Source organism: Pungitius pungitius, chromosome 18 (assembly GCF_949316345.1).
Source record: "Pungitius pungitius chromosome 18, fPunPun2.1, whole genome shotgun sequence".
NCBI lineage: Eukaryota > Metazoa > Chordata > Actinopteri > Perciformes > Gasterosteidae > Pungitius > Pungitius pungitius.
Window position 1 is genome coordinate 9235461 of NC_084917.1, and position 16204 is coordinate 9251664.

The 16204-nt window shown below is 41.5% G+C and overlaps 2 protein-coding genes across 2 annotated transcripts; one reads left to right on the forward strand and one right to left on the reverse strand.

The window, feature by feature from the left end:
• Positions 1-9945: 9945 nt before the first annotated feature.
• LOC119226471 (ubiquitin-conjugating enzyme E2 G1) lies at positions 9946-13108 on the forward strand. The gene is made up of 6 exons (XM_037484493.2): positions 9946-10186; positions 10634-10736; positions 10827-10924; positions 11131-11309; positions 11775-11886; positions 12011-13108. Exons 1-5 carry the CDS (start codon positions 10144-10146, stop codon positions 11859-11861), a joined length of 510 nt encoding a protein of 169 aa, XP_037340390.1. The 5' UTR covers positions 9946-10143; the 3' UTR covers positions 11862-11886; positions 12011-13108.
• A 153-nt stretch (positions 13109-13261) lies between these two features.
• Positions 13262-16119, reverse strand: arpc3 (actin related protein 2/3 complex, subunit 3). Its single transcript, XM_037484492.2, has 7 exons — positions 15969-16119; positions 15486-15585; positions 14956-15032; positions 14580-14648; positions 14266-14392; positions 13673-13767; positions 13262-13481 (listed from the first exon to the last, which is right to left on the reverse strand). The coding sequence occupies exons 1-7, from the start codon at positions 15972-15974 to the stop codon at positions 13419-13421; spliced, it is 537 nt and encodes a 178-aa protein (XP_037340389.1). The 5' UTR covers positions 15975-16119; the 3' UTR covers positions 13262-13418.
• Between the last annotated feature and the right edge of the window lie 85 nt (positions 16120-16204).

A 16204-nucleotide genomic window follows, 5' to 3' on the forward strand; every position in this document is an offset into this window, starting at 1 on the left:
AACAGCGCTGTGTTAGTACATCTCGATGTGAAGAAAATATACCTGTCTTTGATTGGGTTAATTGCACTGTGATGGAATCTAATCAAATAAGAGCAGAGCAGTTGAAATATAATTAAGAAGAGGATTAGATCGTGGATGTGTTTTAAGTTAAACCCATAAGTCACACAATTGATCAGGGAGGAAGAAGCAAAGAGGGCGACTGCCAAGGAAGAGGATGACAGATCACAGGTCAGACTAATCACTCTGTTGTGACCATATTTGTTTTAATTCTATACAAACGAGTGGACTTTTCATAACTCTTGACGTGTTGGTTAATGGGTCTAGTTGTCAAGGAGAATCACTGGTGGAGCCATCCGTTTACATCAGTGCTGATATAGAGGGAACAATACCCTAAATGCAATTTATGTTATTCATTCAGACAGAAACATTTAGTCAAATTATTTGAGTAGGGGAGTCTAGATATTGTACCATTAGTGATAGCAGCTCGTGTGGAATATGGCAGGAGAAGGGTATTACCTGAAGACCGCTTTCCATCAATCATAGCAGGCAGACTAATGTATAAAACTAGGGAGGAACAGCTGACAACCCTGCGCCCATCCGTCTTGTCCTTTATTATGCTCTTTCTCTATTTGCATTGATTGGTTACTGCAAATGAATGTGAGCTGTGAGAGGAAAGATTTACAAAAACAAATGGTGAGAAGGATGGAGACAGTGTTTTTGTGCGAGAGCGGCCAAAGGAGAAATGGGTGAAAATGGAAAATGGGGAAAAGGCAGGCAGAGGTTAGAAAAACGAAAGCTCACGGTACTAGAGGTGAAAGACTGGCAGGAAAAGGCATGTCAGTATTGGGGGAAAAAAAACAAAGAGTGAGACAAAGTCAGAGCAAAAGACTAAGAGAATCAAACACACTCTAACGGGCAGATAATGATCCGGGTTAAGCACAGGTTTGGCCCCCGTCCAGCGGCTCCTGGTCACAGGGAGGTCAAGCGGGCCACATCCATCAGCAAAGAAAGGCAGGATAGACTCCTAAATGGCCTGGTTCCTCCCCTCCCAGCCACTACAGAGTGATGACGGCCTTGTCTGAGATAAAGGCCGATCCATTGGTCTGATTTGTGGCCAGTGGGGCAATTTCAATACCCGTCTTTGGCTTGATAGATGAGGCCCCTGTTTGATAAAGGGCCAATTTGCTAGGGGGCCAATAGGGATAAAATTGCAGCAGTCGCCTTTATTTTGTCCTCTCCTCAATCGACAGCAAAACAGTGGCGGTGGGAAAGAACCCCGTAATGCAAGGCAGGCACACCAGGGGCAGCTGTTTTTGATCGTAAGCACGCATCCTGCTACGTTAAAACAGCAGCAGGTTGGTAAAAGAACAGCTTTTGGGAAGGACCAGGCTGCGCGACAGTACAGGTGGAATATGAACTGTCCTATCCTGGCCAATGGGCCTGATTCAGCTGCAGAAAAGTACCAAAAAAGAAAAACACAAATAAGAACCACCTCATCCAGCAGTCGTTCCTCCTTCAAGACTGAAGCTCAAACAGGATAACAGCTACTAACAAATCGGGAGAACTGCAAATCAGAAATCTGTCTGTTGCCTTCTAATTGTGTGGTGCATGATGGAGAGTGCACCAGCCATTACTGCCGAAGTACCTGGATCGAGCTCCCTGATTCTAAATTGCACAAAAGTCACTGGCACACCGGCAGAAATCTCAGGAGAAATATGCTCCCGACGCTGCGTATGTATCTTTTCAATTTCAAGAAGTCAGGCACCCAAAATTGCCAAAAAGCCTTCGGGAGCCCTATCTTCTTCTTTGTTCAGTCCTAGAAAGCCTTCATAGTAATTAGGACCATATGTGCTTTAACTGAGGACTTGAGGACAAGGAAACCTAGCGAACCTTAATGTAAGGCTTCAGCGTGCCAACTTCTTCTCACCTTTTGAGTTTTTCTTCAACAAGGGATCTTTCCATTCCACCTACGCTACATTAAAATATGTAAATCATGTTTTGGTGCGTGCACTCGTCTTACTCTGGAGGGTAGAGATGCAGGCTGCCAAAGTTTGGAAATTTGAGTTAGAGCACACACTTGATGTAGGTGACAGGGTTCATGTGGAATATCTTTCTGCACTAAAAACTCAAAGTGGTTGATCCCCAAGAGTTGCAAGCCAATTCTAGACTTTAGAGGTCAGATATGATGCGTTTCGATGAGAAAAGATGGAAGCAAACACCTTCATTCCCGACCAGTCAGACTAACAAAAAGGACTTAAACAAGTGGATAATGTTTAACTATCAAGGTTAAAAACGTGGACATAATAGTGGAGGGTTCTTTTCAATTTTTGCATTCATGCTACTACCTGCTGAGTGGAAGACGTTAAATACTTCAACTATTGATTCATTACTTTAACTATTTATTAGTTTCTTTTGCATATTTCAACTATTATTTTCCACTAAGTACCTCCACCGTTTATCCACATACTTATACTATACTAGCTACTCTACCTCTATATTAATCTGATCTATACATTTGAATCATTTTTCCATTATTTCCACTGCTCGTTTGCTATCTACTTGTCACACACTCAATGATTTTGTGTCCAAGGGTTAAAGCTGACTCAATATGTGCACATACCAGTTCAATCAAATCACGATTATAAAATAAGTTGCACCCCCCCGGGAACTATTTAAGTATGGGGTGAATATTATACATGATTTGGGTTTAACCACACTGAAATATGGGAAGGCAAATGCGATGCCTGTGTGTGAACAACCACACACATTAGAACATTGATATAAAAGGCATTAGACATGTATCCAAAACATGTATCAAATGGGATTAGTCATTTATAGTTGACTTTCAAAATAAGAAAATAGTGATTTTGTCGGATTTGGATGAAACTTGAAAATACATTAAATACAGACATATTGCAAGACGTAAAAACGTGATTACACCAACCATTGTTCTGATTGCACCACCTGTGCTCACTGCAGTCATGTCGCGGGGCCATAAATCAAAATTCTGCACCTCAGACAGAGCTCATCAGTAACCTCGATTCTGCCTCTTGTGTCTCATTGTACTTGAGGATTTCTCTTGTGTCCATCTCAAAACATCAATGCTAAATTAATTTTATTTGGAAGCAAATAACTCTTTGGGACACACAGATAATGGCTTTTCACAAAAGGAAAATAAATATATTAAAGGGCTCCGGAGCAATCATTACCCACCGAGACAAATATCCACTAAACATCTTTTCTTATTTTCCTCGTTAACGGGGATTTGTTTTGGAGCAGGGATACCTTTCATATTTCCTGTTTTAAATCAATGGTACTTGAGTGTGCACTCAAGGTGAAGAGCTTTTTTTCCTCAAAACCAGATGTGGTACCACATAATCATACATTTCCAAAAAGTATATTAAAGTATAAGAGGGGAAATTAAAACTAATTTTAAAAACTCAGCTTCTCTCTCAACCTGTTTTCGTGCACGAGTGTTCTGCTCTGGATGTTGCGTTATCTGGGCTAATCGTGTTCTCATCCGGTTATCTTGTTAATCAATTCTGTTTTCCTCAGTCCCGTGGCTTGTTGTGTTATCCGTATATATGTGAATAAATAGGAACATTGATGAACATTGAACACACGAAGCCTCTTATTCACGGCCACCAGCTGAGAGGACAATTAGGACAGCTATTCCCGGTCATGAGCCCGAGGGGGCCCTGTGCCTATTACTTTACTAACCAGGCGGTGTGCAGGCATAGGGCGATTGGGTTTTACAAGCACAGAGCAGGATGTTTTGTCCCGCTTTGCCACTCTATGTACTTAAAGTGGATGTTTAAAGGTTCTGCACTGAAATGTCAACAGGCAACAAAAAACACCCTAGAGTTCTATTTGCATCCAGAGTTTATTCATTTGTTCTTTCTATGGGTATTTTGTGTCAAATTTGCCACATAACTTATAATTTATCCTGAATCAGACCAGTCAAACATGGGATACAACTTGTGTCTGTTTATGAGCTAGACTCAGCAATTTAAAATGAAGATCGCATCATATTCAGTCCTACTAAGATTAGTTCAGTGGAAGAGAACAAATGTTGTGGAGGTATTAGAGACTTTCACTCAAAAAACAAAAAAATATAATATTGAAATGGTCTGTCTTACTTATTTGGGCAAAAAACAATCTGTGCTTGTCTGACGCTTTTCTTTGGAGATGTGTGTGAATAACCATCGTAGGCTTCTTTTAAAACCCCTTATACAAACAGACAGGGGGATATTGGACCCCGGAATGGGTGGTGTCAGCTCTACAGTGACAAAATCAGATTTACTTACCAGCTGTTTATTAATCATTTTGACCGGCCTACCAATTTCCGGCAGAACCAGGGGACTCGAGTGATGTTTGTGAGGGATGAGTGCATTTAAATCAAAGCAGGATGTAATCAGCCGTGCAGGGTGTTGAGCTGTCCCCGGGGGATTTAAAACTCCATTATTTAAAGCAGGGCAAATCATTGTGAAAATAAAACGCACACTGGCAAAACATAGACTGACATCTCTAAATCTGTGATTTCATCACATCAATTCAGGTTAGTTGCAATTACCTCTTCCTCATTAAAGAATTATATTATTAAAAGGAACTTCCTTTCATGCTTTTTATTTATTTTTGTATCAAAATTGACCTTTTACGTATTGATCCTTGCAATAAAGACCTTTTCCAAAACAGAATTTACCCCAAAAAAACTTCATATTTTCAAAATTTCAAAGTGGCTCCCTCTATGCTTCTCAACTACACATGATGAATAGTGGGTGTTTTTCGGAGGATAATGAGCCTGTAGGCCCTGACCTCTGCCGAATCATCCTAATCAAGAGTGTGTGTTTTCAGGATGACGGGTGAGTCTGGTGCTAGCTCGCTGGTTCGGGTCCCCAGATGATCAGGGCGGATGGTCGGCCGGCGAGAGTGATGTTCTTATCTGGCACATTTGCTCTACAGGAATCACGGCTGCTCTCTGGAGTGTTTGTTTTGCGAGATTGCTGCACGCTGAGCAATCTTCTCCGGGTACAAAATAAATAGATAAATAGGTAAACTGTCAAACTACTCAAACAACCAAAGTTGCAATTAAACTCATCCATATTTGAAGCCTTCTATTCAAAATGTGGGTCACACTGCCATCTATTGAAAGATAATGTCTATCTACAGTGCATATGCTGCACTGGACCGTTTGAAGTGAAAGTATATCTATTTTTGTTTTTACTCCTTATTGTCTTCTTCTTCTCATACATCTATATATTATAACAATTCTACATCTCTGGTTTCCTTCATATCACAACATTTTTATTTGTATTATTAATATTAATCCCCTTTTCTTTTGAAGGAAATTCTGAGGCGAAAGCAGATATGGTTATAAAAAAAACATAACGATTGCCTATTCCCAGACATAATTATTTTCTTTGCAGGGGCTCGAGTGGTAAGGTGGGCTACATGCAATCACCTATAATTAATGGAATAATGAATGTGACATACACAGTGTGTCTAATTTATCATATTTTTAAATATTGCATAATGATAATATAATCATTTTATACTTGAGCCAGTGTAAGTAATGTAGCTTGATTAATGGCTGTTATGTTTGTAGCTGTAATCAAATCTGAGCAAAGATTTTTGTGTGAACCTCTTGTGAATGATGTTGTTTTAAAAAAACAAAAGTGAAAGAGGAGGTCATTAAGTCGACGATACAATCTACCCCTCTGTCTCTCTTAATAGTGCTGAATCACTTCCACAGCATGCAGCCCTTCCCTTCAGTGGGCCCCATAGTGATGTAACATGCTACAAACAAGAAGCGAGTCTTTGGGTCCTTAGCAAAGAAAACAAAAACAAGGGAAGAACACGATCATTGCAGCAAATCTACAGGGCTGAAATCCCTAAATGCCATGGGAAAATGTTTTAATAACCTTGCTAGAAAGAATTACATTAAAGTGTTTTAAGTACTTTAAAAAAGAACTAAGAAATTGAACTGAATTTCATGAATAATGGCTGAGGAAAGTCTCCATGGATCATCTTATTCTAAAATGGTACCTTAGTGGATGTCTACTGAAAGATACTTTAATGACGTTCTTATTGGCTGGCCAGAAACAGTCGAGCCATTAATTGGGACTCCTGAGCAAAGAAACTGGAGCACTTGTGGTTACACTTGACAAACACTGTTGGAGGAAAGGTTAAAGAGTCACTCAAATCAATAGTTATCCTGCTGCTGCCTCAATGTGTGCTGCAGACTTTGTGGCAAGATTTTCTGACACAGTGTTAAAAAAAAAAAAGAAAACAGATGGAGATGAGCTCACATTCTCTGTTGGTGCACACAGCTCGAAACACGGTTGGTTCCAGGCTGCAAGTTGTGACCCTTTTTTTTTTACAATAATCCCTCCAGGAACAACTTTCTGCTAATTTCTTTACCGCCATGACAATAGCTTTCTACCACCTTGTTATTTTGCAGTTCCATGACAAGTAGAACATGTCACTGTTACAAGTCAACGGGATGGTACCATATGTAGCATCTTTCCAAGCATTGTCAAATCCAAACAAATGAGCAGCAGACCGTGTCAAACAAGCGTTTTCAGTATTAAAGAGTCTGTATGAGTGACTGCAGTGACATCGTCAGCACATTTGGGCTTAACCTTTCCCAAACAACTTTTGATCTCTCTAGGCATGAACAAACTCAGAGAAACGAGCCATCTGATGGATTGTGACCGGATTAAAGTTCAACTCTGACACAAGTTTACGAGTACTCGTTGTTCCTAGTCTTAAACATTAGGATGTGAGCCAGAGCCTTCAGTTAACAACCTCCAGGGGGAAGACACAGTCGGCTCATTTAAGATAAAGCTTCAGACTTTCCTCTTTGATAACGCTTATAGTTAGGCCTGGCTTAGGTTAGTCTGGACCAGCCCTTAGATATGTTCCTGTAGGCCAAAAGTGCCAGGGGGACGTCTTAGGACACGCCAAGCTCCTTTCTCTCTCACTTTCTATGATTATTCACATCTCATTAATGCACATCAGTAAGTCAGCTTCTTCCCCGGAGTCTTTGTGCTTTGTCGCCTCGCAGGTCTCCGTAGATCGTGGTTTCCGTGGGGACCCTGATCCTGCGTCCCGCCTGGCCCCGCTGACCCCTACCGCTTCCAACACCATTAGCACTCCCGTCACTATTACTGTCGACATTGATGCACTTCACTAACTTTGTTTCTTCCGCAGATGAATTTGTGCTTTCTCGCCTCACAGGTTCCCATGGATCTTGTTCCCTGCCTCCTGCCGTGGCCCCGCTGACACATGCTGCTGCTGCTGCTGCTGCTATCATCATTGATCACATTCCCATTTCTTTCATCATAAACCAATATTGCCCGCTTTGCTTCTTCCCTGAGGTCTTTGTGCTTTCCCTCCCCGCAGAAGCATCTGTGGATGGTGGTTCTATCTGATGGTGGTTGGCCCTGCAGTGGTCCTGCCGTACACCTGGCTTACTACTCGATATGTTTGAATCATTTCTGGCATCCCTCTCCAGAGCATGTTGCATGTGTACAAATTGTGAAGCCCTCCGAGGCAAATTTGTCATTTGCAATATCGGGCCATTCAAAATGAATTGAATTGAGTTGAATAGCAAGTCAGCAAATGTAGGTCCAATCCCTTGTCTCATTTGAAGGAGTATCAATTGTATTGTCCAACGTGATTTCGACTTTGGAGCACCAATGAGACAGCTCTAATCAATGGAACAAATCACCTTCTATTAGCCACTGGCTGTGACTCTGGGTCTTTTCTTTCTGTGGTTTTTGTGCTTATGTGCACCCTAAGGCAAACGCAAGCAGTATTTTTTTTAAGTTATGTACCATATCACTGCTTTGTGATTTGCATAGCACTTAATAGCATCATTGTATTATGCAACAGAGACAACCAAGGGTCTCTGAATAGATCGAAGTGCCTGGAAAACCTCCAACGCGAAGGTGACTTGAACTGCCCCACCACAGAGTGGGCCCACTCACCTTACTAAATAAACTCATTTCCACTGCTCGTATCTTCCACCTCTTTCTTTCGGTCACTACACAAAGCTTGTGACTTTTGAAAAAGGTTGGAAGATCCACAACAACAAACGGTCAACTCTGAATGCCTCATACTTACCAATCAGAAATAATGATACTCATACCTTTGTCCTCTTTCAAATCTTGACAGTTTCTGTAGTCTGGAGTGATGCAAGATGATGGAGGGAATGTGGCAACAATCATACGCAAAAAGGCTTTTGGAAATACGTAGCCTTTGGAAACACCACTCTTAAGACCAACCCAAAGGGAAACCCCCCCGCCCCCCGCCCCTGGGTACATATTGGATTAGAAGGCCGTCTTTTCCCTACATTTATCATGATTGCCTGTGGGCAAAAGAAAATGTTATTCAGTCAAAGACCCAAGATATCGGGAGTGCTGGTTGAACAGAGAACTTCCTGAAGTAGTTGTAGTAGAGGAGTTTTGAAAAATATAATATAATATATAATATAATATGTAGGGCGGTTCCAGGAAACACAAGAAGCACGTTGCGATGTCAGTCAGGATACCTCAAGACAATGACAAAGTGTAGACATGTTAGAAACGTCACACAGTTTTCTGGCCAAATTTTGATGATCACCTGACAGCGGTATTTACAGTTAAGATGAATAACACAACAGGTACTTTATTCCGCTGACGCACTCACAGTACAAGCAGGCAATGTTTAGTAGATCCCGAAAAGTTTTTTTGCCTTTAGTGCAAATAAATTGAGTGAATACAAGGAGTGCTTTTGTAATTTTGGGGATTGGAGAACCATTAGGCCATGATGTTGTGGCTGTAGCAAGTGAAGAATAGAGATGATGTTGATTTTAAGCTGCGTTGGAGATATCTGAAAAATTGTAAAAAGGAGAGGAAACATCACAGAGATGGAAGAATAATTTAGTAAAGGAGACTGTAGGGAATGCCAGTGTTTCAGCATGGGACACATTATGTATGTAAGTGATTCGGTAATAAAGATAATTAATACTTAGATACTGTTTTATGAACTAGAGTTGAGCTGAGGAATGTGCTTCCATTTAGCCACAAAAGCATTGTGAGATCAATCATTGCTGTTACATTACATTACATTACATGTCATTTAGCTGACGCTTTTATCCAAAGCGACTTAGAATAAGTGCATTTCCACATAGAGATACTAACTCAGAAGAACAAGTAACAAGTAACAATTTTCATCAAATAAGCAGTTTCAAAACATGTTATAGAAAAGTGCCATTATAAGTACAATTTAAGTGCTACCATTTGTTAGTGCTACGGTTGGTCAATAACAGCTGCATTTAAGTTGGCTTTCCAAATCTTTAAAAGGTTGTCAGGTAGAGTTGAGGTTGGATTTCTGTGCAGACTAGTTCATTTCTAACAAATTGGATTTTGCATTAATTTGATTTATTCAGTTTACTCTTCAGCATATGTTCTGTTTGATCCACTCCACGACATTATCAGGAATCAGGAATCAGGCTTCTCCACATTGACAGGAATAAAACCAAGATTGGAGAGAATTAATCATTTAAGTGTAGTTTTTACTTTTGGACTCTTGGTGTTGTATTTTCTGCGCAGGTCTAAACTTCGGAGTGAAAAAGGAAAACGTGTGATATTCATTTCATTCGGCTGGGGGCAGTAATGTGCCAATGATGGCATTGCCTGCTGCGAATCTGAGCGAAGAAGAAAATGGAGTGAAATTTGCCCTGAATTTCACATGACAGGCAGCAAACATTTTGTTTTGTTAGTAATACATGGTCAATAATTCATCAAAATCAAAAAGTACTGGCTGATACATATATCAGCCACGGCTAAGTGTGATGTTAATACTTGAATTATTTGAAACCCATAGAGAAAACCCACGGAGAACCCAATGCATCCGGGAAGAAAGGCATTCCTGACAGATAAAACCGAGGGAAGCAAGAACAAAACTTACTCTCACCATTTTTTTTTGACTCATGTTATTTATCGGTCTTGACCACAGAGGCAGACGCGAAAACGTGGACGGTTTGTTAGGCTCATTCTCTGCCCAATGTCACATTCAACCGAGTTGACAGTTTGACAATCAGTTGGTGTCGATAAATACGAGTGACGGAGTTGGGACAGGTAACGCAGTAGCGCTAAAATGACGGAACGCTCCTCGTTGTTGCTACGTAAACAATTAGCAGGTAAGTTGGCTAACTGTCGCTAGTGAGCCTCACGTCGGGCTGTAACGCTGCTAACGTCACTCTCACAAGCCCACGTTTTTATACAATTAGCTTATGTTCCTGCGCACAGGTAGAGCACGGAGACGTGCGCGTGGTGACGTTACAGACGGAAACCTAGTCCGATGTTTTAGAGGCAATGTGGCCGGCTAATTGTTGCTCAATAACCGGGGAGGGGATTTCTGAACAACCGAGAAGGCCACTACCGGTCACTACTCCCCGCTGGGTGTCGTATCATCGGCTGAAATTAGGGCCAATTACCCTCACTTGCTACTACTCATTTCAATACATTAGTAGCTAAGTATATAAACTCGTTTGATCGCTTTACTACTCGTGTTGATCCACCCCGTGTGACGTAATACCTGATTCTTAAGATGACATCATCTGGCTAATTGCAATTTGCATTTTCAGAGCTCAACAAGAACCCCGTGGAGGGCTTTTCTGCTGGTCTCGTAGATGATGATGACATCTATCAGTGGGAAGTGGTGGTCATCGGACCTCAAGACACGATCTTGTGAGAGAAATCAGTAACCGGTGGATATACTTCCCCCCCTCTTTAAATCCCCGGTCCATGTATTAACGCTATCCTATTTGTCATTTGCAGTGAAGGTGGGTTCTTTAAAGCCACCTTAACGTTCCCACGTGACTACCCCCTGAGGCCTCCCAAAATGAAGTTCGTGTCAGAAATCTGGCATCCAAATGGTAAGAACAGGTTTCCCTATCACTAGTTAAGTTTTAAAGACTATATACTTCCTTGTATCAATCATTTTGGGTCTTTGCGTAAGTGTATCATTTTAATTTAATATTAAAACAGCGGCTATTAGTCGGTGTGAGTGTAGTGATTGTCAAAACTAATTTTCGCCCAACCCTGCATGTCTGTAATCTGTGTATTGTTGTTTTTCTACCAGTGGCAAAAAATGGAGATGTCTGCATATCCATCCTGCATGAGCCTGGCGAGGACAAGTATGGCTATGAGAAGCCTGAGGAGCGCTGGCTGCCAATCCATACAGTGGAGACCATCATGATCAGTGTCATTTCCATGCTGGCCGACCCAAATGGAGACTCTCCTGCTAACGTAGATGCAGCCGTAAGTGCCCGCTCTGTCTCTTAAGAACGCTCTAGGATCAGTTTGCAGACTTTAGAATACGAATCAGAAGCCGAAGCCATTTACTGCCATATCTGGTACACGGGAATTTGACTTGCTTGTATACTTTTTACTCTTATTTTACTCTTGTATTACACCAAGAATTAACAATATAAACGGATAAGTAGGTTAAAGCTTGTACAAATGTCCTCATGTTTCCATGCTGAGAGAAACCACTATTATTTTCACCAGTTTACTGTAATGTACTCTACCTAATCTGAGCCTGATTATTCACTGCTTGTCACTGCCAGTTTGAGTCATTGTTGGGTTGAATAGTCATTTTCGAGTGTGAAATGAAGTAAAACGTTTACTGTAAAGCTGTGTTGGGATTGTGTGTCCAAGAAGTTAAAGTTAAGGGGTAATGGTCACACTAAGGTGATTGTTGATGGAGTGTTTTATATCTTGCAGAAAGAGTGGCGGGAGGATCCTAAAGGCGTTTTTAAGAAAAAGGTGGCGCGGTGTGTGCGGAGGAGTCAAGAGATGGCTTATGACTAAGGCCCTCACTCCAGCCATAACCTCGGTAAGTACCACCACAGTTCCTATTGCTGCTCCTCTACGAGATGCCTTTACTGGTGAAACTACACAACCGTAGTGCTGTAGATTTAATCCGCATTTACCAAACCTAGATGTTCATGTTGTTTCAGATTGGAACTGCACAGGGGATTTGACAACTTGTTACACTTAACTTGGCTAGAGAACCACGGAGCCATCAACTAGTCACCCCGACAAGAAAAAGAAGAAAAGACTCGCAGGAAAAAGTTGAACCCATATTTCTCTACTAATTTGTGTCTTGCAGAATGTGGGGTTGATATTCATGAATTATGCTGAATAGCGGAGGCATTCATGCAGCCAAAAGTAACATTTTCCACCATCCATTACACCAGGCTCGTTCTGGTCGAGCATTCACAGGATGATCAATTATACAGCTTCATACTTTCTCTCATGTACATACATTTTAGGAGAAATCCCCTCCGATGAATGCACCATTTTGTTATTTAGTTTACATTTATATTGACCTATTTATTTAGAGTGAGGCTGTTTTTAAGATGCACATCATCTGTAATGGAGTTTTTGTTTGTTCATTTTCAACCTGCCACTCTTGAGCCATCCAGTCCACAGCCGTTTTAATTGAATATGCAATTTTGCAGTCCCACTGGCTCATTTTCCTGCACACCCTAAGCGTTCTGCAGAGAAAGTGATCCTTCTCTCCCGATGGGCAAACTCATCAGCCAGCGCTGCCTTAAAGTCAACTGCCAGCACAGGAAACGTATCTTCAACAAGGACTGCATCTGAAGGCCTGTTAAGAATCTAGAATCAAACTCATGGACAAACCAAAGAGAATACAGATTCAAAAAAAAAGTTTTAAAGAACTTGCTACTTTTTTTTTTTTACTTGTGTAAATATGCCATTTGTCCTTGCGCCTTTGAACACTGCACGTGTACAGAGAGGCGGTATGTTGATATTGTACAGTAGCGCTTGAACTAGGCATTTTTACAGAAGACATTCTGACATGTCACAGGAGTATATAATTAAGTGGCTTCAGTTTCAGGGTGCTTGTTCAACTTACTCATTTAAGGTTTGCTTTTTAACTGAGGCACCTGAACAGAATGCAGCTACTTTAATGTCATCAGTAAAACTTTTTACAAGTCAAAATGTCTGCTGTAGTAATTGCCTATACCGGCATAATGGAGCTGAACAGGTATGCTGTGAAAAATAGTAATAAACCTTATTGTGGAAATGTGTGATTGGAGAAATATTTCTACCCCTTGACTATTCAACTTCAGCTTAAATGAAGAGAAGTTAACCTGTTGTGAAACGTAGCATTTCAGATTTAATTTAACTACATCCAGAGATCACCAAATATGCTGTGAGAAAAAAAACACAGTATCCCATAATTATCCATGATTGTTTTATTAAATTAAGCACCAGCTCAATATGGTCAACATGTGAAGAGATATCCTTAAACTCAAAGATTATAAAAATCATTTAATAACACAGGAGCAGGCACCCAAAAAGGAAAAATCCATCCATTTTGCAGATGTAGAGAGTCCATCACTGTCCAGGAGCGGAGAGACTTTTGTTCATGAACTGCCTTTTGACAAAGCACACCCACCACTGAAACAAAGATCAACTTGTTACACGGAAGGATGTAGCACAAAACCACAGGCTACAGAGCAACTACACAAACGTAGTTCCTGTACTCTTGTCAGAGATGATATTGGTAATCATGTGCAGTGGCCCTGGAGGAGCACCTAAAGCATTTCTACCTTACCCCCTCACACAAACATGTGCACTATTTGCCTCACCTTGCTGGGTTTGTCTGTCTGGGGATCAAACACGCGATCACATAGCCTCAGGCCGGTCTCCTGGCGGATCTGCTGCAGGTACGCTCTCATGGTCTCTGGAAAAGGAGGCAGAGCCAGTATTATCATCCCAGACATTACTAGAGAAAAATGGATCACGCCAACTTAACATTTTCTTTGCTACAGTCAAAACTGGGAAAGAAGATGGTAGAATCTAAGTGATGACCTTTTAGAATGTTCGAGAGAAAAGAAAAGAAAAAATTCATATAAACATAATATTCAGGTTGTGACAACGTCATACGCACAGCCAGCATGGAAGTTGCGTTGATTCAGTAAAATTAACATCCCAGTCACTACTCAAGGCATGATTGTATATTTAGACCCGCTGTTTAAGAGCAAGGTTGAGCGACACCAGACATGAAAACAACCCTCAAACTGCAGATCTTTAAAAGATGATGGAGTGGGGGTCAGCATTGCTATTTGGGGGATTAAGATTCAGGGGTGGTATTTAATGAAATGTGTACAAGGATACGGTCTCTACACTGGAGAGGAGAGGAAGAGAACATTAGATTTAAAGCGGCAGGGCTGGTTCTTACCGTCCTCTTGCTTGTTTGCAGGCTTAACATACATAGCGTTGAGAGGAAAGCCAGGTTCGCCAGGAATGGGGAAGTTAGTAATGCCGAGAGTGTACATCTCCTTCTCCCCCTGGTTCCTGGAGCTGCACTGCAACCAAACACACCAATGCAGAGGGTTAGCTAGATCGCCTTGGAGAAGGAAGTATCAACTCTGGGAACCCATTGTAGATCTTAAGCTTATGATTGAGAACTCAAAGTGATACAATCCTTTAAATGGTTGCTGCTATTAAACCAGTGATAAATTAATTGTGTACATTAACAAATATGCAATTTACCTTCTGTAGCCTCTTCAGGCATTCAGATATGTACAGAGTGACATAGATCAGCGTCCTGTCCGCCTCATTCTGAAAACAACAAGCCCACAACACAAAAAGTGACTTTTCTAAGGCATGAATGTTAAAGCGAGTACAGTTCCAACCACCAATAGTTTAAAATTCAAAAGCAAATACGCATTGCCAAGGGGAGCGGGAGGAAGCGAGTTGGGGCATGTGGAGGAATCAAAATGCACAGCTGCTTCGAGACAGAGAGACGGCTCGTGAGCTACATACTTGGCCCTCACTTTCAAAAACGACACGTTCTAATGTTGTTGAATGTTTTATGTACAAATGTTTTACATCCTTGGTCACCATGGAAAGCTACAGTCTGACTTACCTTGATTTCATAATTCTTAAAGAAAACATTGGCCTTGAAGTAGTAGATTGCCTCATCAATGATGTCTGACTCTGCACCTGAAAAAGAAAAAAAGGGCATCAGAATAAAAGGCACTTGATTGATATGAATATATTAAAAGGGTTGGCAAACTATGATAATCAATGCAGAGTCGTTTCCTGTTAACACCTATTCTTTCTGATATGCACTTAAAGGCTATTTCGTGATTCGTGAAATCTGCAAAGAAACCTCTTTAAGAGATCAAAACAACACGATCTGACCCCGGCACTTATTTATCACACCGGGGGAGCTACGTATGAATCGCTGCCACCCGTCTACATGACCGGAGGCACAGCGACATGCTGGAATGGAGAAGTGGCACCTCAGGGTGCACTCGTCAGGCCTTATATGGAGGTGAAGCCGATCCGTGGATCAGGAGCTCGTCACAATGAAAGTAACGAACTAGCAGCCAATTAAGCGTGTTTCTGGACTCGAGGGATCCGTCTAGTGTCGATACCGCCGCATAGCCTCACCGTCGCCTCTGGCAGGTCCCTTGAACTGGGTTTTAAGAGGAAGCAGAGCCATGTTCCCCACCAGCCTGGTGTCCGGCACCATCAGACTTGAGTGATACGCCTTTAAAAAGAAAAATTAAAAAGAGTAAAAGTAAAAGATTTCGTTAGATTCATTGGTAACGCTATTACATTCAGTTAGCTTTAGTAACATATCTGCTACGGCTCGATACGCGATATGCAAATGTATAACTAGACGCAAAACGAAGATTTTGCAATGAAGTGACAACGGGGAATGTGGGAGTTCAGACATGTCAAAACATCCACAACTAACGTCGCGAGCCAATGCTAACATAGCCACAGTTAGCCGACGAGACTCGTCAACACATTTGACGGGAACTCGAGAGGCTCTTGGTGACAACCAGCGGAGTTTACATGCGTTTATTTGATCTCAAACCCGCACCACGGACTCTGTTGCTGGTCAACAAGCGAGTAGAATTCACTCACCGGCATGTTGAGTGATGATAATCAGTCCTGCTGCTCAGCGAAGAGAAAAATGCTAGCTCGGTAGGACCCAGCTTCCGCTTGTCCCACCCTTCAGCTTTACAGGAAGTGGCCACGTGTCATGTGGCGTCGCGGCCACACGGGGGCGCTAGCGTCAGTTTCCCCACACAGGAAGTCAAATTGTATATTTTATGTAATATTTTATTTAAAAATATAGCATTACTAAAATGTATTTACTT